We start from the raw sequence: 24,782 nt of genomic DNA on the forward strand, positions 1-24,782 counted from the left end.
AAAAAAAATTAAACAGTCCATAATTTCCTCACCAATAACTGGTTTTTTAATGATTAATTTTAATGAAATATATCTTTTTTTTGGGGGGGGGGTTTCTTATATAATTTTGTTTAAAATTACTAATGTATGAGCGTTGGTTAAATTACAACAGTATTATAAACGTCCGTGAAAATTTCCTTAGTGCATACGTCCTATTAAACAAATACTACTGATCAGTTAAACTGTTATAGATAACATTTTCTGTTGATAAAGTCCGGTCTAAACTTTTAATGTAACATATTTACAATTTCTTAATTTTTTTCTACATCTAGTACTATAGTTTTGTTCAGACGTCTGCCTGCAAGGAAATTTAAACTTCAAGGCTAAAACAAGAAGGGTGGATTGAATCGATATAAGTTTGATATAAGTTTACGTCTAAACCTTGACTAGAGCATGATTTATCATTGTTTCTATGTGAAAATCCTGGTCACGGCACCAAATTTGTAACGGGAGAAAAAAGGTGAATGTCTGTTAACCGTTTAGCATACGGTTTGCCAAAGTACAGTGTAATTAGGTCACAAACATGTGAAATAAAGGCTAATTGTTAAATAAAATACAAAACACACAAGTTAAAAAAAACGTTCGGAGTATTTTTGCAAAATAAATTAAAGGTAAAGGTCATGTGGACTGTAGCATTGAGGTTTTTCATGATGTTTTATATCAAAAGTGCACTTGCGGAATATCTTGGTAACTATGGTATTTTACAAAAGTCAAAGTGTCAAGCAGTATATCTGCAAAATATCAAATCCATTCCTCTGACTGATTTCAAGATATAAGGTGTGACAGACGGAGAGACAGGCGAGTGGTATGTAGTGATTCCTGTTCTACAGGCGACATTAAAAGGAAGCAGATGAACAGAATTTGTTTACGTGGAACATCATAATTAAAAATTACCGTAACATTTTATTGAATTTTTTTTGTTTGATAACGAATACAACGAATGGTATTGCAAGAGTTATCTAATAACGCTGATTAAGAAATCTTTTCACCTTTTCCTCTCCGGGGCTCTTCTTTTTAGTTTTTAAAATGAAATTTAAAAAAGATATTTACAGTCTTAAGAGCCCTTACTGTATTAAATCTTCAACATGTTTTATTAATAGGCCTATGTGGATGGGCATTTAACCGATTTGTTTAATAAAGCTTTTAGATTGTGTGGTTCATGCACAGAGCTTTGCAAACATTAAATATTAAATGATATATACAAACAAACAAATGGATAGAGGATTCATTTTAATGCCACTTTGTACCAATTTATACTGGCGTGTAACAATGTAGTTGAAGAGTTCATGATGAACTTGACACACTTTAGAAAGAGGGTGTTCTCCAGAGATATTCAAAGAATTATATTATGACTTAGCTATCTTTAAATTGACTAAAGCATATTTCTATTATGAATAAAGAAAAAAGTTTTTACTGCCTTTTCTCACAAAGAAGATGAAGACATTTTTCATTTATAACGATGTTTACTTTAGAAAAATCCCTTATAGAGATATTTGCGATAGAACCACTGCTTTCAAAAACCCAAACATTATTTATACAATCGCAAAGGTTCGTCATTAAATTTCCCTTTAAATGAGTTCATTTTGGGTCCATGGTCCACCCAAAAGTTATTAAGTTTATTTTGCAGTCAATTTTTCCCCATAGAGAACGTGCGCTTGCACAATAAAAACCCACAAGAGTCACGTCTGGCGATTGTGGCATTTATATATAGTGTACACTCGATTGGTGCTTTGGGGCACCATGGATAAAAGGGACAGATAAAACAGTTTAATAAAGTACAATATTTATATTCATTGATTAATTATTTCAGAGAGAGAGAGAGAGAGATTGTTTAATTCCTGATTTTATCAGCATGGAATCAAACAGGAAATCAAGGAATTCAAATGACAATTAAAGAATACTACTATGTGTTAAGAGATAAGATGATTTTCTTTTCGGTCACAACCACAGTATATGAATTTATACATCATAAAAAGATACGGTTGCCAAGACCACACATACTTATACGTTGTATATTGATAAAAAAAAGTATACTGGTATATACTTACACTGAAACGAGGATGTGGAAAACTTCTAGACACGTCTTGCTCTCGCAGGGATTTTAATTTTAGCCTACTACGGGTGTTGGCTAGGGGTGGGGCTGCCCGAGAATAGTCTGGCCGGGCGGGATTGGGGGCCTTGGGGAGGCGCCACTCCTCTGGAAGTACAGCTTCATGAGAATTCTTCACATTCCACTCGGCTCTGTAGATCGCCTCTTGTAAGTAGGTAAATGTATCCAGTTTATTTCCAAGGCTGTCTCTCAGGACAATCCGAGGAAACCTTTTTTCCAATTTTCCGTTTCGTTCGGACCGTGACGGTGGCAGTCGAGATGTAGAAGGGGTTGCCCAGGGGCCCTCTCTGCTGAGGAGGGGGAGTTCAACACTCGGAGAAGACATGTCACGAAAATCCGCCCCAAACGCTCACAATTCTTATAAGTTCGTAAGAGAACTGCTGATACACATGTTTTAATCTTTACAGTATCTTGTGCTCTTTTATTAAATCTTCCGATGTAGGTGCATGCGCCAAGGAAATTTGACTGATTAAGCGGATGACAAGCACCCGGTAAAAAACGATTAGGAGTTTAAAGCAAAATTCTTTTCAGGCATAATACACAATATAAATAATTGAAAAATCTCCGGAAAATCAATTCCGGTGCGTTGTGAGCACAACTCGGAGAATGGACATCGGAGGTTTCCAGGGAGGGATGTAGTGATGTGTTTTACCTGTATTTTTCCCGCTAATTACAGGTAATCTTTCGGCCCCCCGCAGTCGTTATCAAACCTGGAATAAAAATGACAATTTTAAACGACAAGAAGAAAATTCATTAAGGGAATAAAGAGTGAACCCCGTGGAAAGTACACTGAGCCAATCAATACATGAATAATAATTATTATGTGGTTAAAAGTTAAACATATACACAGTATAGGGTGAAGAGATATTGATGTCTTTTACAAAATAAGCTCTAATGATCTACAGAAATTAATCAAATCGTTCTGCTTTTTTCCACCATCTAACCACATTGAGTGCTAAAGTGTTGATTACTCAGTATCTTGTTCCAGGGGAATTCAAAGGATATACTGTGTACTAGTATGTGATTAGAAATTGATTAAATTATGGATTGGCAGCAATTACCATATACAGTATCAGATCAAATCATTTGCGAATTCTCTTTAAGTAGTTAATAATTAAAATGATGATATATCCATTCTTCCATAATTATCATTAGTATGTCGGTATTTAATGTCGAGTCGTCGTCAGTTTTAGAACTTTCTTTTCAATATACATCTAAATCGTAGGCGTTGTCTATGAAAAGCACTGTTTGGGTCTCTATACACAAAACTACACTTTGCAAATTTACTTTCATTTGATATGCTTACCTTTAAAGATGTTTTCTAACAAATCTCTTGCATCAACAGTCAGAACCATCGATCAATTCATATATTTTTTTAAATATGATAAATTAATGCCGTGTAGCCAGGTGCGAAATGTAAACACATGAATACATTGACTATAGCCCTGAGACTCTCAATCTAACATTGCATTTATCTGTCGAATTTTATTGAACAGCACACTCAAAATGTCAAAAATTCGATAGCTTAATAATAAACAAATCTAATCTTTCGATGGCCATTTTGAGGACACCCATCCCGTGTGCGTAGTTACTTTATTTTATTGTGCAAATACGTCATAAAAACACAGGTACCCGAAGAAAGAATGTAAAATCTTTCTTGGGGTACTTTTTTTACATTGGAGTAAATAATTTTGATTACTCGTCTTTTATACATGTAACATTCCGGTGTTTGTACGATGCATTATTTTGTCTACAAATAGTGAACTTAAAAAGCTCTTAAAATCATGTAATGAAGCATAATTTTACATCATAAACGTTGAAAAAATTCTCTGCATATAAAAAGAAAATCATATAAGTGCTTTATATTTACATATTGTGAGTATAAATTATGATCAATCAAATACCCCTCCCCTTTCTTAATTTTATTGTTAAAATATTATATTTATATAAACTCCTAGATTTACTGATACACTTCTAAATGTGCACTCTGTGATATCACACTTGAGTCATTTTTACCAAACTCAAAAAAATTATATCATATAAAAATTGTGAAAAAGAAAAATTTGACACTCAGTGGAACAGGTGGAACAAACTCTCTCTCTCTCTCTCTCTCTCTCTCTCTCTCTCTCTCTTTCTCTCTCTTGTAAGTATATACATGAACAATCCAGTAATGAATATTTTGTATACATTGAGTTGTGTTGGAAAAAATAAAATAAAAAGTTAACAAACAGACCAGGCACGTTGTTCATACGAATATAAACGACATGGGGTCTGGGGCCGCAATTGGTGCATGGGACTCGGGACGCAAGGCCCCCCCCCCACCCCAACCCAAGATACTAGCTCTCAGAGTTTTACGTTTTCAACCATTTTATAAGGGTGAGGGTCATTTTATTTCGCTTTCATTTACAAAATAAGCCTTCGTTATATTGCTTTTAAAAGGTGATTATTGTGGGAAAAAGGTAATTCTCATGTGTACATCATATTATTTCTCAGAGACTTAACAAAACATTTTTTTCAAACTTTCTGTTAAAGAGAAAAAAAAAGGGTAACATAAAGACAATATACAGTTAAAGTATACCATTGAAGGAGTTAGCAAGATTCCAGTTTCCCAAGGTCAGGACTATTTCCCGAGGCGCAACCGAGGCAGAGATTAGCTTATTTGACTAAAGGGATTAGCTCATTTGGCTAACGCACGGAGATTAGTCCATTTACAGTGATTTCTAGGGAATTATTCACATTTTCCTATTTAATTTTTATATAGGGAAAAATCAGTAGAGGTATGTATCCTATTTCTGTGTTGGACTGAGATGGAAGCATATATAATTTTGCTATTAGATTCGACAAAAAGATTTTTGATTCTAAGAACGGAAGTGGGTTCGAACATACTACAACTAAAAGTGGTGGTGGGGGATTGGACTTTTAAACATTAAAACTCTATTTTATTAAACTAGTTACGTGTATACAAAATATATTTTATCAGAAAAGCACCCCCTCCTCCTTGTACCATGTGCAACAGACTAATAAATTTGAAATTAGAAAAAGAATGGAAAGTATTGATTGCCAAGAATTTTAATGAGTATTAAGTTCGGAAATCCCTTTATATTGAAATAACACAATTCAAAACACGTGCAGAACGTGTAGGAACGAGAAATTCTTTAGTCAAATTCTCGATGTCACATCACTTAAGAAATAAATCAAAGAATACAATATGCCAGCACGCTACCCCCTTACTCCAGATAACAAATCTATAATGCAGCTGTCCATTGTTTCCGAATTCAATACCTTTCGAACACTCGATTGCTATGGAATTCCATTGCCTTTCAATTTAATGAATATGTACTATCGGTCAGGTTCCGTAAGTGCTATGTAAGAGACGGAAACGGCATGCAATCATCCATAGAGTCGTGCTCTTTGCATGCAATACACAAAGATTTTCAATGACAAAGTTCGCTCTTCAGGTGCTTGTCCGAACTCCTTCAGAATGAGATAGGAAGCTACATATATTGATGGTTTTACAGGAATTTTCATTTATCAAGTTTGCACATTACGAACGCTATTTGTATATAATTAGTGGAGATATTTATCGAAGCTTTCCTATATAATTCCTTTCTTATAGGAAAAATTAAGCAACCGAATCAGTCGACATTATCCAAGGCGACAATGCAGAGAACAATGACCGATGTAGACCATAATACATTATTTTCACATTTTGTGTCCTTTCTATTAATGTGATCATATACAATGCGTTAGAGTCGTGCTGTTGATTTCATTTTATTTTGTTTTATGAAAAGAAAAAAGGTAATTATGAACCATTGATCAAATAAGTCAAATCAATATCCTCATTATCAGAGATGAGAAAAAAGACGAATGGAAAACAATTCCCAACGCGCACCCAGTCTTTGATTCAAAATAGTATATATTTTTATTTGAAAATTAGATTTGTTATAATAATTTTGTTGCTTATAATAATAAAAAAACCCAACAAAACTTACCTTTATAGGGATATTCTCTACAGAGGCAGTAGAGGACTGCGTCTGATTTAAGTGTTTTATTGATATTACGTGTTCAAATTTCAATACACCTACAAACAACTGAAGCCGTGTCTTGCTAATGACAGTTTTAGCATAAATCTATTTAATCAGCAGGGAAAATTTTGAGTCTTTATTTACATTGCAAATTATTTTTTATTGACTTAGGTAAGCCTAACTCTATAATAGGAAATATTCATGATTAGTTTTCTCTCCATCTCTCCTTCCATCTCTCTCTCCCTTACGATGATTAGAAAAGAGCTTTTGAAAATTTTAGAAAGCGCTTATCGATACAAGTAGGTTTTTAATCAGTGACGACAGTTAAGAAAGACAAACTAGGGATTTAATAAGCATCATACACAAAATCTAAAACGGGAAATCGTTTGTAATCCATGAGTTGTAAAATCTGTAGATTAAAAGGACGACACTTCGTCGTGAACCAAGTCTGCTGAAAGAGAAGAAATGTGAGTTTGAGATGAGAGATATCGTACCTGTATAGCTATTCAATCCCACATGCACCTACAGAATTCTTTAAAATAAATTCAAATCTGAATCAAGCTGGCTCTGTACTTTATGCTGATATTATCAACGCAGGTCTGACTGGAAAAACGACAGTCTCTTCATTGTGTTTCTGTCGGTGAAACCCACTATAGATTTCATTTGTCTTTGTTCGACTTGTCAGTTTTGATTTTTGTATTTACGAGCGTACAACCTACCCGATGATACCCAGGGGTAATAAAAACTTTAAAAAGGTAGTTTAATTCAGTTCAAATTGTTACGAAACAAGCTCCCGTTTTCTCTCTTTGGTTTAAATGCCAACAAAAAGATATTGTATATCATAAATTTTATATCACCACGGAAGTTGTGTACATTACTGTTTTATTTACAGCAACTGTTTTGAACATAGTAATAAATTATTTCAATGGTTGTTTTGTTAGACATCTTTCTTCGACGGGCTAGCTTTTGCTTATAGGAATCAGATACCAGAATTGATTTGGATGAAAATATTGTATGAATGGTTTATTATTCACAGTATAAGTAAACATTCTTTGATTGCTTTGACAACGATTCGCGCTTTGACAACCATTCGTGTCCATTTTACGTGGAGGGGTATAATACACAATTAATAAAATAAATATTAGTGATAATTTACTGCAGAATAGAATCTTGGTAAAAATCCCAAGTATCGTGTCGTAAATTTTGAATTTACGGGGGGGGGGGGGGGGGGGTAAATGCAAAATTTACAACAAATTTTTAACTACCATAGGTGGAGATAATTCAAAATTTGCAACATGATATTCATTATATGATATACATGAGTTGGACAGTGGCAAACTATGTATGATGCATTTATATTTTCGTGAAATTCTGGCATTAGATTCTATCTCAAAACATTGGAAGTATATTTATGATTTGTTTTTAATTAAAATATATCCCCTTTTAATGTTTATCGATTTAGATTTTAAAGCTTTATTAAAAGGAACTGTTAACTAAGTGGACTTGCATTTAAATATAGAATTTAAAGTGTGTGATCGTTCAGAATCCTTAAAGATACTGACGTATTTCCCAACCTACCCCAGAGTGGCTACAGTCATCCTTTATATCTCTATCCCCTCAAAATATAACCACTATATGAATAGAGAAAACATGCTCCCTCCCCCAATAATTCTGCTGATATATATAATACTATTTTGCTGTATGCTTGTGTTCCCTCAATAAAAACGTCTGATGACCCCCTTTTTTTTAATAGTTGATAGTGCCCTCCAACTGAAAATGAATGGCTGTGCCCCCCCCCCCCCCCTTTACGGGCCTGTCATGTGTGGCTAACCGGTAGACGAAGGAAGCATTTCCTCTCCTTTTGTTATTTCCAGTGGACTAATGTTTCCATAATATTACAATAAATTTAAATGATAGGATTTATTGATGAGATCGCGTTGATCAATGTTCTCTCGTTAACTACTTTTTCAGTGTATGACGATTTTTTCAATGAAATGATTAAGCGGTAAAGGTTTCAGTGACAGTTAATTTTCTTTTCGCCAATGTTTTGCGAGTAACTGAGATTATTTTTTTACGGATCTAATTCTGCATAAAATGATTGGCATCCGGATTCTGTAACGTGCACGGATCCTGCATTTGCATTCCTGCGGATGCTGAAATCAATTTGAGCATGCGCAATATGTATGTGTAGCAGTCGACAAGAGTGTTGTTGTTCCGAATGACATGAAAAATGGGATGTGGTGGCAGTTCGCTAGAAAGTGATAGTCCTACAGGATTAGTGTTACATAAAAGAGACAAAATAACCATTCATCTTCACGTAGGAAAAGATGTGAAGGTTCTGCCAACAAAACCGCAAGTAATCGTAGTGTTTGGTGAGTGCATACATGCGCTGCTAGGTTCACATGTTTATGATGTTATGGTTTGTAGGCCCTAAAAATAAGGAATTCAATTTTAAATTTTACAATTCTTTAATTAAGCACATACTCTATTTCCTTTAAGAATTAATCTGGGATCACCTAAAAGCTTCATTTTTTTATATGTGTTATTATATTGTTTCTCAAATTTATAATACATAATACAATCGTGTTGTTTAGACATTTATTGATACCTCATTAATAAATTGCAGCAGAATCATTTAAACTGTGTTCATGGATGTTCAATTAATGATGCTTGTCATATTCTTGAAAGATATAAAAACTAATTGACTAATGGAAAATCTTCAAGTATATTTTCTATAGTCACATAACAGTATTTTCCATAACACACAGCTAAACCAAACAATCTGAACATGTATATAGTAGAGGGGTATGTTCATATTGAAGATTTCCTTTCTTTCATTGTATTTAAATTGTCCACTTTGTGGACTAAAGGTTTGTCAGTCAATATGCTTTGTAAACTCTCCTTTTAAACAAGCTTAAAAATCAAAGGTTGTTTGAACAACACTATGATGCAAATGTTACTTTGATATGATTGAAGTTTTCTGAAGGAAAAAATCAATAATTCACCATTCTGAAGATTACCTTTATTAACAATATTATTTTGTTAATGAAGAAAATTAAGTTTCTTAGGTTTATTTTCAACTCAGTTCATTAATGTTATATACATTTATATCTAAGCCCTATCATTAAACACATCCTTTAAAATTCTAAGCTTTTATAATGAGCATACTCTGTATATTTTGTTTTTAAGGATCAATGCATTAAACTAAATCTGCTCACAGATGTATCAGAGAATTCACTAAGACTCTAGACTTGGTATTTTCACCTTGGAACTTAAAATAGTGAATGTGTGCAAAAAAATTATTTTAAAAATTTATATTAAGTCTTTTTGGTCCTTTACGGTATCTCTGCAAATATTTTATGATTAATATTATCTTTCTTCACAGGGGAAAAAGATACTATATTGAGAAATATTGCAAATTTAATTTATTCCATTTCAAATATATATACTTCCCATCTTTATATTTGATTTCATTTGGAACAAGTTAAGTTAAGTCTACTGCTTTACCATTTGTTTATAAGGAAGTCCATGGACAGTGTCTTGAAAGGTCAAAGAACAGGTGAGGCCAATGGCCCAATTTCTCATGAAGTGATGAAGTCATTTGAAATCTAGACTTTGAGTGAAAATAATTTAGACAGGCCTTTCAAAAATTGCCAATACCATTATATATGTAGAATTTTCCTCCAGCTAAAATAATTTATATACATGAAGTACCACCCAAAATTTTTAATGTGCATGTAATTAATCACTTCCACAACGACCACAAGGTACGTCCTTTTATTTTTGTAAAATATCTCTTGTCTTTAATCTTCCCTTTGGAAGCTCTGCTTGAGGCCATTAATATTGCCATGGGAAAAAATACTGCATGAATGAGATTGTTGATTATTAATTTTCACATTTAAGTTACATATACATGATATAGGATGTTATAATGTTATCATATGCAGTACATGTAAATCTTTGTAATGAGGCAAGCTATTTAGAAAAGTTCTATGAAAACCAAAAAGCACCTTCTTTAGTGCCAACTTACAAATTGATCCAAGATATGTAGACAGTGTTGATCAGGTATTACTGGTACATCATAAGGTAACATTTTCTTGTATAAGACATATTTTCATGCAATATAGTCAGCAGTCCAAAATGACTTGACAAAACTTTATCAATCATGTGGGAGCTAGGAAATGTTTCTATTCTTTGCCAGGGGAATGTCAGTATAGTTACGATTTTATTATTCTGTGAACTATCAACATCATCAAAATTAGATTGGTTTGTCTGTTGTGTAACAATGAACTGGTAAATGTTAAGTCCAAGTTGCATTTTACAGAATATTTGTGGGATGAGCTGCATGGGGCATCACACTATATTACATTGGGCCGTTTTCCAGCAGTATGCACATGTGATGGGTCCCTTTCCAGGCTTAAATGGAAGTCTACCAAATTTTTACTTCATCTCCCATCCACTGCTCTCCTGTCTACTGCTTTATTTAAAAAATCCACCCCTTGTCTAGAAGTTTGCTTGGGTTGTAGTTATTGAAACCACTTGATCATAAATTTTTGTGGGATTTTAAGATAATGCTTTTTGAATAAAGAGTACACAAAGTTATGAACACATTTTTAGCTCACCTGAGCCGAAGGCTCAAGTGAGCTTTTCTGATCACATTTTGTCCGGCGTCCGTCTGTCTGTCTGTAAACTTTTCACATTTTCGACTTCTTCTCAAGAACCGCTGGGCCAATTTCAACCAAACTTGCCACAAAGCATCCTTGAGTGAAGGGGATTCAAGTTTGTTCAAATAAAGGGCCACGCCCTCATTCAAGGGGAGATAATTGAGAATTAGTGAAAATTTGGTGGTATGTTTTAAAAAATCTTCTTCTCAAGAACCACTGTGCCAGGAGAGATGAAACTTATGGGGAAACATCCTCAGGTAGTGTAGATTTAAGTTTGTTCAAATCATGTCCCCCGGGGGTAGGGCGGGGCCACAATGGCCGACCAAAGTTTTATATAGAAAAATTCTTTAAAAATCTTCTTCTCAAGAACAGAAAAGCATAATTGCTCATATTTATATATAGAAGCATCCCCAGGTAGTGTAGATTCAAGTTTTCAAATCAAGACCCCCGGGGGTAGGGCGGGGCCACAATGGCCGACCAAAGTTTTATATAAAAATATATAGGAAAATTCTTTAAAAATCTTCTTAAGAACAGCAAAGCCATAATTGCTCATATTTATATGGAAGCATCCCCAGGTAGTGTAGATTCAAGTTTGTTCAAATCATGGTCCCCGGGGGTAGGGCGGGGCCACATTGGCCGACCAAAGTTTTATATAGAAATATATAGGAAAATTCTTTAAAAATCTTCTTCTTAAGAACAGCAAAGGCCATAATTGCTAATATTTATATGGAAGCATCCCCAGGTAGTGTAGATTCAAGTTTATTCAAATCATGACCCCCGGGGGTAGGGCGGGGCCACAATGGCCAACCAAAGTTTTATATAGAAATATATAGGAAAACTCTTTAAAAATCTTCTTCTCAAGAATAGCAAAGCCATAATTGCTCATATTTATATGGATGCATTCTCAGGTAGTGTAGATTCAAGTTTGTTCAAATCATGACCCCTGGGGGTAGGGCGGGGCCAAACTTTTGGATTTAAACTTTTCAATAGTAAACCAATTTCTACTTTTTCCTAGCCACAATGCTCGGGTGAGCGATGTGGCCCATGGGCCTCTTGTTTGTATGTATGTTCAAATGGATTTCAAGCACACATTTGTCAATGACAAGAACATCTCAGTGATTACTTAAGTTTTGATAAATTCTTTAAGATCCATGCTGATTTAGGTGATGTTTAACATAAATTTAAATTAGAAATATCCACCAATATTTAACTGTTAAGAAAACAAAACAATTTAGTAATATGATCTGGATAAAAACGACAGTGAAAAGGGACCTATTCTCTAGTGCTGAAGTGCACTTGCCCTCTTACATTAGAATATGTCAAGAATTTGATTACTGTATATACTCGCCTATAAGTCAGTCTGCCTTTAAGTTGGTTGTATTTTTTAAGCTTATATAAGAGGGATTGACCACATAAAATTCCTACTTTTTTATAACTTGCCTATGTCTGACTAAGAGTTTTGGACCAAAGATTAACTAACAAAAAAAAAGCGACTTTTAGGCGGGTATATACGGTACTGCTATAACAACTGAATATACCTATATAACATTTAAAAAATTAAGTCACCAATGCAAAATTGTATCTGATAAAACTTTTTTAATTTATACATCCTTTTATACAGGAGGACCCGGAAGCAGAAAAGGGAAGCTTCTTGATGATGTCTCACATGTGTATGGTTTGAAATTGATAAGCACAGAAACAGTTCTTATTGAAGAGTTGTCTAAGAAGTTAGATGACCCGACTTCCAGCAAGAGAACAGAGGATATTGCAGCTCTGATAAAGGTAAAGTTGAAATGGGGCTAGCAATAAATAAAATGATTTGTATTATATAATCCAACCAACGATCAAAATTGACCATACTCAAATTATAATCTCTCTAAATCAGATTCAGACTGAATATATATTTAATAACACTTAAATATTGTTGATTTTTCAAGAAACAATAAACTAGAGTTTCAACTAATCTTGTTATAAAGTATCATTGGGTGAAGGAAATTTCAGCTTGATCCCTAATTCAAGAGATATGTAATTAAGAATTTGTCAAAAAATAAATTTAATGACACATTTAAAAAATTATCTCAAGAACCACCAAACCAAAAAATATAAAACTTCATTCTTATTTATAATGTTGAAAGTATTCATTAAAAAAGTTGTTGCCTCCCTTTCCCCTCCTCCTTTCCTCACCTGAGCTGAAAGCAAGTAATGTACCGGGTATATGTAATATGATTTAAAATATGTATTTTCATTATGAGCAAGGGTCAAAATCTGTTTTGTATATCCGTAATGTATGAAAAATATTCAAAATTTTAATAACATTCTGATCTCTAAACCAGTGCCACTTGAAAATTATGTAATTATAAATAATCCTTGGGTCAAGGGATCTAGTTTAATGTAGGGTTCTACTGATTATAGGGTAAAAATGTATCAATTGTATGAAATTCTTTAACATTTTATGTTACTGTAATATATGTAAAGTAAGATGTATAGTATACTGTAAACCAACTTTTATTCGCATGCAAGAAATATCTGTGAGTTCCACGGCCTACTCTAACTTGTGAATATTTATAATTGCTGCAAACCATTCATTTTCCTGAAGGATTTGTAGAGAATGTTTCCTCAGTTGCGAAATTAATGGTCGTGGATTGATTTCAAATTAAAGAATCGTGAATAAAAGATGACAGGAATAATAGTTGGTGTACAGTAACCATAAATTCATTGCAGACTCAACCAGAACTGTTACGACTGCAATGGGTATTCAATCAAGTATGCAACAAGATAGAGAAAGAAGGGAAGAACAACTGCTTTCTTTGGGACTTCATGCCAAACCTGAAATTTCTAATGGCACCATTTAGAAATGCAAAGGAGTGTGAAAATGATTTTAAGATTTTTGAAAATAAGGCAAGTATGAAATTAAGGCCAATCTAAATGAGTTTAACTAACTCTTGATTATAGCTTAATATACATGAACTTGTAACAATATTAAAGTCATCCGAGTCACTCAGCTAGGTGACCTAACTTTTGCAATCTGTCAGAACCGTTCAAGGTAGCTCAGTTGGTAGAGCGCTCGCTTCATGATTGGGAGGTCGTGAGTTCAAATCTCGGCCAAGACTAACCTGAGTGATAAAAAATGGGTAGCAACTGTTCCTTCGCCATGTGCTCGGCACTTTGAAGTGAAAGTTGCAGGTCCTATGGATGAGACCTTAAAAACCTAGGCCCTGTGTCAGGCAGGTGTTGGCATAATAAAGATCCCCCACTGCTCAGTGGCAAAATCAATTAATCATAAATTGTGAATTTCATGGTCTCTGTCCCCCTGGGGCCAAAACCATCAGAATGCAATTTTTAAATATCTTCTCCACTCGTGGACAACAAGCAGTCAAACTTTTGCATCATTTCTTGTAAAATCCTCTTTGCTTCTGAGTATTTAGAAGGTAAACAAAGTGTTGGAATTTTTTAGTCTATTCTTACAAAAACATTGTAAATTTATTGCAAGTTGCACTGCTGTAGATGAATTTAAAAAAAACAAAGCCCCCCAAAATGCTAGAAAAAGCAGTGTAAAGATATTGATTTATAATTAGATTAAATCTTTTACTTTTTACTTAGCGAAAAGAAATGCATTACCTGGTAATTTTTTAAGTAACATTTACAACAAAATGATCAGGTTACTGATTAAGTTGGACCCTGTTCTATTAGAACCACAGCATAAGGCCCCATAACCTAGTTATGTTTTGTTTACAATGTTTTAAGTTATAAAGAACTTTCAAAATAGTTTTTATTTTGGATGGCATTGAGGCCCTTCTGGCTATTGACTTCATTTGACAATATAAAATACTGAAGTTTATCAATCATTAGAATATAGAATGAATCGCAGATAAATCATGCAGTTAAATTAATAATTTTGATTACTATGGTAGTATTGCAGTTGTGTTAAATCAATTTTTTTCATTAAGGAATAAAGACAGTGATCTGTATGTATTTTGAATTTTACTAAAGATGTGAAAGTTCAATCATCATGAAGAAAAAACATTTTTTGGAAAAAAAACTGTATTTTTCTTCTGTTGTAGTTTCCGATCTCATTTGCAATCAATTTCACTGTTACAAACAAAAAGAATATCATGGCCCCTCAGTGTGCTGTTCCAGTAACTGTTGCAGAGGAGAAGGAAAAAAATACTCCAGCAGGTCAACCCAAACAATCGGATGAGGCTGATACTGGGAGACTAGCGGTACAGTATACAGAATTTATAGAATATAGAATTAGTAGGAGGAGAATACTGGGAGACTAGCGGTACAGTATATAGAATTTATAGAATATAGAATTAGTAGGAGGCGGGTACTGGGAGACTATAGCGGTACAGTATAGTGAGTATACAGAATTTTTTAAAGTTATTGAATGACTGGTAATTCAGAATACTGTGAGCTTCACATATCTGGACAAATTGACTAGGAACCAAAGCATCCGGATAAATGAGGCTCCACTGTAGGTACTGGGAGAATAGCCGCAGTATATAGAATTTATAGTAGGAGGCAGGTACTGGGAGACTAGCGGTATAGTGTACAGAATTTATAGTAGGAGGTAGGTACTGGGAGAATAGCCGTAGTATATAGAATTTATAGTAGGAGGCGGATACTGGGAGACTAGCAGTACAGTGTACAGAATTTATAGAATACAGAATTAATGGTAGTAGGAGGCGGATACTGGGAGACTTTAGCGGTACAGTATATAGAATTTATAGAATGTAGAACTGGGAGACTTATAGTGATACAGTATATAGAATATACAGAATGTAGAATTAGTAGGAGGTAATACTGGGAGACTAGCGGTACAGTATACAGAATTAAAGAACCATGCATATTATAGTTTATACTGATTGTTCATAGGAATATTGTTTTCTTTAAACACAATTTTCCATAATATTTTATGTACTGAAGTGTGGTTTTCCTTCGTTATGTTCTGAAAATTATTGTTTGAGAAAAATGGAAGAACATGCACAGCCAAATTAAAGCTTTATGCTACATATACAGTCAAATTTCAATATCTCGAACCTGATGGGGCTGAGAAAAAAAATTGAGCTATCTGAGGGTTTGAGATATTGAGGGTAAAATACTTAAAGAATGAGTGGTTGGGACTTGCACATCACTTATATATCCATGGTATTTGAGAAAACAGAGTTTGAGATACAGAAGTTCACCTGTATATGCATTAATCCTCTACTATTGCCTATGATTAACAAGTATGATGATAGTACCCTATAGAACAGAAAGTGTACCTGTGTATGTGCAGTAGCATTTTACTGTTAAGTGCAGTCTGTAATTTTTTTCTTCAACAGAAAAGAGCTCGTTTGTATGCAGAGTGTGTTGAAATATTCACAGAGTATTTCTCGAAAAGAGAAAAGCTTGTATCGATGGATGTATCTTCTAAAGCAAAAGAAGATATATGGGATAAAGTATGTGAATTCTTCTCAAACCTAGAAATTCCACATGTAAGAAATGTGGACACAGTCATCTTCTTCATATTTGGTAAGTGTATATGCACATATAAGGGGCTTTTGAAAATTTCAGAAAATTGTTTGATAAAATGCGAACACTTAAATTAACAAAAAGCAATATTTTGATACATGTACTGTTATCTTTAAAATAATTAAGAAATTAAGTGTATTATCAGTAAATAAGTTATGATTTTGATAGTTTAATTTAGAAAGAGAAGAAAATTTTATTTTAAAAGTAAAGGATGAAAGGTAAAGATTGTCTTAGTATAATGTTAGCAGACATTAATGCAAGTTTAGATGAAATTTACTTACATCAGACAAAACTGTTATTAAAAATTTTAAGGATGCTTTAGTTTCATGGCAGTCTGAAAGTTTGAAGTTTAAGATGGCAACTTTTTTTTGAAATTTGCACTAAACAATGAGTCAAAGAAGTTGCTGCCATAAAAAAGTAATAATACAAAAAGTAATAATTGACAGCTGTAAGAAACAGTGTACATAAATGCAAATTAATTGGCAATGATCCTTAGCTCTTTCAAAGTCTTGGAAAAGTTTTTTTTTTAAAAAATCTGTCTCCTATTTCTTCCTCTAAATTAGAAATGTGTCTACTAATTAAGGCAATGTAGATATAATGTACGTGTATAACTCAGTGTGAGTCTTTGGGTTTCCAAACAGAGACCCTTATTTTCATAGCAGTAAGAAGTCAAACATAAAAAAATGTTTTGGATTAGTTGAGAGGTCTTCATAGATGCCCTTTACAATCTCAGTACTGGTATCCACTGTTTTCCACTATTATGGTATCTTTTTTAAGGTCAAAAAAGACTGTTTTCCACTTGACTATACTGAACACACTGGATTATGACATCGTTTTATGAGTCATCTGCAACATAAGAATCTTTTGTAATGCTATAATTCTTTCTTTTCTTGTATTTTCAATGAAACTAAAAATATAAAACTGGTTAGCTATTATAAATCAATGTTCAGAATTTTCAATTTCCCCATTTACCGGTATATAAGATCTGTAGAAACATGAAATCGGTATAACTGGATTGCCAGAACTTTCAATTACACCTTGTAAATAAAATACTGAAGAAATTCAACATATGTTTACTATACATGTATTTACTAACTTAATTTGTAAAGAATTTGTTATATTTTTTGTAATAAAATTTTTATAAGGCTCAAGTGAGCTTTTCTGTGTATGTGCAGTACATTTTACTGTTAAGTGCAGTCTGTAAACTTTTCACATTTTCTTCCTCTCAAAACCACTGGTATGCAGAGTGTGTTGAAAATTGGTACAAAGCATCCTTGGGTGAAGGGGAAGAAAATTGTTAAAATGATGGACATATCGCAAGGGGAGATCTAAAGCAAAGGCAAATATATGGGATTAAAAAATCTTCTTCTCAAGAACCACTGGGCACATGTAAGAAATGTGGACACAGTCATCTTGGGGTAGTGTATATTTGGTAATTGTTATATGCACATATAAGGGGTCACAATGGGGAAAAAGTTTTATATAGAAATATATAGGAAAAATCTTTAATCACTTTAAGAACCACTGGGCCAAAAAGCTGAAATTTTTTATACATGTATGTGTATCTAAATTGTTAAAATAAAAGCCACAATGGGGAATCAAAGTTTTACATAGAAATATATAGGAAAAATCTTTGAAAATCTGGTTTAGAAAAGAGCCAGAAAATTTTATTTTAAGCATAAAGGTATAGTGTAGAAGATTGTTCACATATATATGGAAGGGCAGGGCCACAATGGGGAATCAAAGTTTTAGATAGAAATATATAGGAAAAAGTTTGAAAATCTTATTTCAAGAACCACAAAAAGCTGTTATATGAAATTTTAAGTGTGCTTTAATTGTTCAAATCATGGAAGGGCGGGGCCACAATGGGGAATCAAAGTTTTAGATAGAAATATATAGGAAAAATCTTTGAAAATTTCACTAAACACTGGGCCAGAAAAGCTGAAAAAAATGTGGAAGCATTCTGGGGTGTGTAATACAAAAAGTAATAATTGACCCCCGGGGGAAGCTGTAAGAAAAAGTTTTACATAGAAATATATAGGAAAAATCTTAGCTCTTTCAGGAACCACTGGGCCAGAAAAGTTTTTTTGTGGAAGCATCTGGTATAGTTTCTTCATCTAAATTAGAAATACATGTGTCTACTAAAAGGCAAGGCCACAATAATCAAAGTTTTACATAGAAATATATAGGAAAAATCTTTGAAAATCTTCTTTTCAAGAACCACTGGGCCAGAAAAGCTGAAACTTATGTGGAAGCATCCTGGGGTAGTGTAGATTCTAAATTGTTCAAATCATGACCCCCGGGGGAAGGGCAGGGCCACAATGGGGAATCAAAGTTTTTCATAGAAATATATAGGAAAAATCTTTGAAAATCTTCTTCTCAAGAACCACTGGACCAGAAAAGCTGAAACTTATGTGGAACACACTGGTATAATGTAGATTCTAAATTGTTCAAATCATCGGGGGCGGGGCCACATGGGGAATCAAAGTTTTACATAGAAATATATAGGAAAAATCTTTGAAAATCTTCTTTTCAATGAACCACTGGGCCAGAAAATGAAACTTATGTGGAAGCATTCTGGGTAGCAATTATAAATTCAATGTTCATGAACCCCCGGGGGAATTTTCGGGGCCATTATAGGGAATAAAGTTTTACATAGAAATATATAGGAAAAATCTTCTTCTCAGGAACCACTGGGCCAAAAAATCTGAAACATATGTGCCCATGGAAGGATCATGGGGTAGTGTAGATTTCAAAATGTCTTAATTATGATCAGTGGGGTAGGGTATGCATTAAGTATAACAAGGGGGAAATTTGTAAAGAATGTGTTATATTTTTTGTAAAAAAATTTTGGGCCTCTTGTTCATTAATTAATTGCTAACATTCTTGCAAAGATGCTAAATGGAGATTTCTATTTTCATGTAGTACAACATTAATAAGAAACTGTATTCATAGTAATCTGTGAATCTTCAAAGAATATAAAGTTCAGGATAATGTGAAGAGAATTGGCAATTAAAATCCTTTCAGAAATAATAAAATGTACAGCATACTGCCTTTGTTATAGCAAAATCTTTGATGTTAGCTCTTTTCTACAGTCATGTAATTTGATTTTTTAATGACAAGGATGGATTTTTCCTCATGTATTATGAAGCTGTTAATAATGAGAATTTTTTTTTTTGGTTGCATGGCCAAAGCAATTGGCACTGAAGATTTTTGATTTGTTTATCGTGATTTTTTTCTTCAAAGTCAAGAATTGTGTGCTTTAAATGGAGATGTCATAGCATGTAGACTTATAATCCTGTTGGCTTTTCTGTGCATCAAACAAGATATTACTGCATGTTTCTTAATAAAACATTTTAGATGAAAAAGATGCTCAGAATTATCATACAGACTTCCTTGATGCCAAGCGTGTCAATGTTCGTGATATGGCAGTCAACATATCAGCACCTCCAGTAAGATACATTAAAAAAAAATTTTATAAGTGGTCTTCACAATTTTGAAAATATATTTTGTTTTATATGCTCAATGCCACAGAATCAACAGTTATTTTACGATGCATATTTTAGGAACGAATAATTCCAGCAGTATGCAAGTACATTGATGATACATATCCAATACAGAAGAAATTCATCGTTGATCTTCATCAGTCTACTATAACAAGAGATTGCATGAAAAAGGTAATGAGGCAAGGGATATAGGCAGTATACAAAAAATTGTGGTTCAATTTAAGGTCAATTGAGTCACTCATTTGACCCGTTGCTCTCTGTTTTTACCTGCATGGTGTAATGTTTTCCCACCGTAGCCCAATCATGAACTTTTCATCATTTTCAGCTTCTCTGGCCTAAGTTTATTTCAGTGCATTTTGGTGTGTGATGTGTGTATGTAAAATGGATACAAAATTTTGACTTTCATGATCTTTGTCTCCCAAAGACCCTGAGGATGAGGCCAATAAACCATTAAAATTAGTGCCATCTTCAAAAATCATCTTTATTTAAATCCCTTTACATATCAAACAGTCAGACTGCTGGCATGATTATATTACTTTGAAACAAAGAGTTCTTTACAAAAAAAATTGAAGCTTGTGCTTTGCTATGGGGGATGATTTGTTCTACAACACCAGTCAATAACTTCTGTGTAAAAGTTCATGACCAGAGAGTATGCCCTAAGACCCCTAGCTTTCACCCAAAGTCGTGTACAAGTTTTAGCTGCAGAACTGTAGCTCTCTGGAAAAAAAAATATATTGACAGACTGGAGAGCTACAATGCCACCCAATGTGTATATTTATTGCACACAAAAAAAGTACATAGTTCTGGATTAATTCTTACAAATTCTTGCCTCAATGATGAATCGTAAAAAAAGATAGACTGAAAAAAATTCCTTACTTTTGCTTGAAGCGTTTTGGACCGAATTATCTTGCAAACCAAAATGGCAGTATGAATGGACAAAATTTTCGATGATCTTAATTTTAGGGCCAGGAGAACTATTAACAACAATTATAAGGAATGTTTTGTTGTGGAATAAGTGAAATAATCTGTTAGGAACACACAGTTAGTACCAGTAATATTTTCAGATGACAGTTTAATAACATGGAGAAATAAAGTGAGAAACAGTGCACTTTTTTGTGCGCAATAAATGTACAGTTCTTTCAATGGGTGACACTGTATCTCTCCGGTCTGTCATATTTTTTTTCGGAGAGCTACAGTTCTGCAGCTATACATGTACATCTGTAAGTCTGTTAACTTTTCACATTTTCAACTTCTTCTCAAGAACCATTGGGCCAATTTTAAATAAAGATGGTATATAGCATCCTTGGCTGAAGGGGAATTTGACATGATAGAATAAGGGCCAACCCTCTTTCAAGAGGAGGGAATCAACAAGAGGTAAAATAGAGTGAGGTCATAAGAAAATTTTCTAGGATTGAGCCACTGGATCAGAAATTTTGTTCCTTAGATAGTATAGGTTTTAACCATACAGCTTTCTCATTTTGGTAGGGTTGGGCCACAAAAGGGGATCAAAGTTTCACTTTGAAATATATTGGAAAAATCTCTAAAAATCTTCTTCTTAAGAACCACTAGACCAGTAAAGATGAAACAAAAGTGAAAACTTCCTGAGGTTGTCCAGATTATAAATGGATTGAATCATGCCCCTTCTAAAGTTAAGTATGTAGACAAAAAACTTTATAAATCTTCCCAAGAACCTAAGAACCAGAAAAGATTAAACTTTGGTGCAAGTTTCCTGCAATACCATAGCTTGTACATTGTTCAGAACATGATCCCTGGGGATAGGGTGGGTATGATGGGGCTCTACTCCAGCATGCTAGAGGTTCACGGCGAGATACATGTACTTTTGACTTGGCGTCGGGTAACCTCTAGCATCCATTGTAAAAATTCTCGCCGCTGAAACCCCAAGTGGAAAAAATTGTTTTATTAAGAAATAAGTCTTTGTATATTTACGAATGGTACGAAATACGTAGGGACGTTAACCGAGGCTCTTACTTGTAGGAGTAGATGGGGCTCCAATAAGAAACTAAGTTTGACAAAGGAACATACATTTTTTTTTTATTTTCAAGCACAACAAAGCCATGGTTAGTCATATTAATAAGGAAACAACTTTTAAAAGTTCCTGTAGATTAAGATGTGATCAATTCATCTGGTCCTCCCCTAGGGGTAGGTTGGGACCACATTTTGCAATCAAAGTGTTGCAAAGGAATATACAGGAAAAAAATTACAAATCATAAAAACAGCAAAGTACAAATTTTAAACACTAGCTGTCTTCTCTGAAGATTAGCATAGTCATGATTATTAGACATATTTAAATGGAAGTATCCTCAGGTGCATGTGGTGTTTGAAGTGAGCTTCTTTGTACTTGTATTTAGTTGAACAGTACTTATTTTAGCAAGAATATATTTAAGCAGCCCTTCATCTGCTTTTTGTTAACTAATCCATGATTTTTACCCATACTTGCCTTTTTTTTATAACTATAGATTCATAAATTTATTATTATGCTTATAAGTTGAATAGGAAGATTATGCTAACTTTTGAATGCTCTGAATAATGCAGAGTATATACTGATGTGAATGATAAAATATGCCACATTCTAATTCCTTGAAGCTGTTGAATCATCTAAAATATCTGTACCATAGATAAAACAGAAATAAAAGGGGAACTTTAACCCTAGTTCTAGCCCTAACCCTACCCTTAAGGCTTGCAGCCGAACCCTAATGACATGACCTTTCTTTGGGTACCACCAGATATGACATCGTGACCTTTAATTTTGACCCACTTTTACAAAAAATTACCACATTTTAACCTTGGCCATAACTTAATAACAGATGTTTTTAGAGCCTTCATACTTCACACTGTAGCATTAAAAATTGAAAAGGGAATATGTCGGACCTTAAAACACAGTTATCATAAAAGGTCCACCCTCTGTATTCCAGATATCTTCCTATTACACACAAAAATCTTGTATAAAATTTGACCAACATTGGAACAACTTTCATTGATTTTTGTACAGTGGATCCTTCTTAAAAAGGCTTACAGATCTCTTCTGGTAAAGAAGGAGTTGAATTCACTTTTACGCATTGGTGTTTTTATGAGCTCACCTCAGCAAAATTTTGGGAGTTTATGTAATTCCTTCAGCATTGGTTATGATGTCTGCGTCGCAGGTTAAAGTTTATGAAGCAGATTCTTTTTCAAGTACTTTATCTTATTTTGATCAGATATGCATGTATGATGCTTTTAGTATGTTCTATTTTACCATCTAGGTTTCAGATGCTGCATTTTCAAGCAAAGAATGATCAGGCTGAAGTTTTTTTTTCTCATTTTTAAGTAACTATAAGCCCTATCTTAGCCAAACTTGCACTACTAGATTTTTAATTATTAGTACATGCATAACATTAACAGGACTTTGCCTATGATTTTGCTTGAGGTGAGCTCTGTAATCTTTGATTACCTTTGTTTTTAATTTTTATTTACAGTGTTTTTCAAAAGTCAGACACATTCCTCAATAATACCCGGTATATAATTTTTCCAAGATCTTGTAGTGGAAAAAGTGCAATTTTATTGAGCAAAAAGTTAAAGTACATTGTAAAAATTTAGACAAGATACCAAAGGATGTTACAACCCATAATCCAATTGAACATACTACAACTTAAAATGTGGATGTCTCAGTTTTTGGTGTTTATATTTTTTGATGACATTTAGAAAAAATAGTTTAGAAATCACAATGATAAATTAAAATATATTGGTATATTTTACAAGAAGTACCGGTATATAGATATTCATGGAATGTGTCATTAGAACTAATTAACAAGTTCTTATTTTACTAACACTACGTTTTAAGTTCTTATGTAAATATAAAAGATATTAGTGAAATAACATTCTTCATTCATGTACCCGTAATAATCATCATTGATTTATGGCTTATTTTCAGTACATTCCATACTTTTTACTTATAACAGGACCCAAAGAAAGTCATTCAATTCAGGGATATAGCAGAAAATGTTGATGTTCAAAAGTACATTCCGTTGCAAACCAAGGCTAAGCACAAGCTTCCAAAAGTGTCCGCTCTCTGCTCATCTGAAAATGAGGTATGTCTTTTCCCCTCCGACGTACCACATGGTCTCTGCAAGTACGTAGCTGGACTGTACCGTACTTACCAGGAGCTTGTGATTTCCAGATCTTCATGATGACAAGGGTGGATGTATAGTGTTCTTAGGACCAGTTAGCTACATATGCTAAACTGCCAAATGTATATGACAATGGATGCTATTTCCAGTATCTTGGAGCTCCTAACAATCATACATGTTTTTTCATTCATTGACTTACCCTATTTCTGTGATCTTTGAGATTTTGATTATCATCAGTGCAGTCTAATTGGACATTTATATTTTTAAATATTTTTTCAGACCTCTGACTTCTATATATGTACCTGTTTTGTTATTTAATGTAGTTGAATTTAATTTTTAAGACAGTTGAAAATAAAACTCAAGAGAATAGTACAATTGTTTGTGTTTTTCAATTGGCTATTTCAGCAGACCCCATACAATGTTTTTGACCCGTCTATCAGTCAGTCATGTTTTTATAATCGTAAATCTTCTGAAACTGTTAAATAGAATTTCAAGAAACTTTATAGTTAATAAAGACATGTTAGATGCATGTACTTTATAATTAATAAGGACATGTAAATGTGCATCTTTGCAAGATTTTCCCCTGGGAGTTATGATGCCAAAATTAAAATTTATCAGTAGTATATAATATTGAACTACGGTAAAATGTTTGTCCTCTTTCATTCTGTTCTTCAACTTTTTTGTCAGTACATCTCTAAATCAACTCAACAGAACATATTGAAATGAAATTTAGTATACAGATTTATCCCAAAAACATCCAAGTCAAGTTTTGTTTTTGGGTACAGAGTTATGCCCCATGG

General features: G+C 33.5%; 2 protein-coding genes across 3 annotated transcripts in view; one reads left to right on the top strand and one right to left on the bottom strand.

Annotated features, from left to right (window-relative positions):
* Positions 1 to 6,852, bottom strand: part of LOC134252670 (uncharacterized) — a 55,108-nt gene extending 48,256 nt beyond the window's left edge. Inside the window, 2 exon segments of the mRNA XM_062735160.1 lie at positions 2,088 to 2,859; positions 6,669 to 6,852. Of these exon segments, the coding sequence (XP_062591144.1) occupies positions 2,088 to 2,474 (387 nt within the window). The 5' untranslated portion in view covers positions 2,475 to 2,859; positions 6,669 to 6,852.
* A 1,499-nt stretch (positions 6,853 to 8,351) lies between these two features.
* Positions 8,352 to 24,341, top strand: LOC134252677 (uncharacterized). Of its 2 annotated transcripts, XM_062735166.1 has the most exons (9): positions 8,352 to 8,546; positions 12,460 to 12,620; positions 13,560 to 13,736; positions 14,900 to 15,058; positions 16,163 to 16,352; positions 19,713 to 19,804; positions 19,919 to 20,029; positions 22,869 to 22,904; positions 23,815 to 24,341. In XM_062735166.1, exons 1-9 carry the CDS (start codon positions 8,405 to 8,407, stop codon positions 24,040 to 24,042), a joined length of 1,296 nt encoding a protein of 431 aa, XP_062591150.1. In that variant the 5' UTR covers positions 8,352 to 8,404; the 3' UTR covers positions 24,043 to 24,341. The 2 variants fall into 2 exon arrangements, with proteins under 2 accessions (XP_062591150.1, XP_062591151.1); XM_062735167.1 differs by lacking the exon at positions 22,869 to 22,904.
* The last annotated feature ends 441 nt before the right edge of the window (positions 24,342 to 24,782 follow it).

This window comes from Saccostrea cucullata, unplaced genomic scaffold, assembly GCF_032062105.1.
Source record: "Saccostrea cucullata isolate Sc308-1 unplaced genomic scaffold, CSIRO_AGI_Scuc_v1 ctg99, whole genome shotgun sequence".
Lineage (NCBI taxonomy): Eukaryota > Metazoa > Mollusca > Bivalvia > Ostreida > Ostreidae > Saccostrea > Saccostrea cuccullata.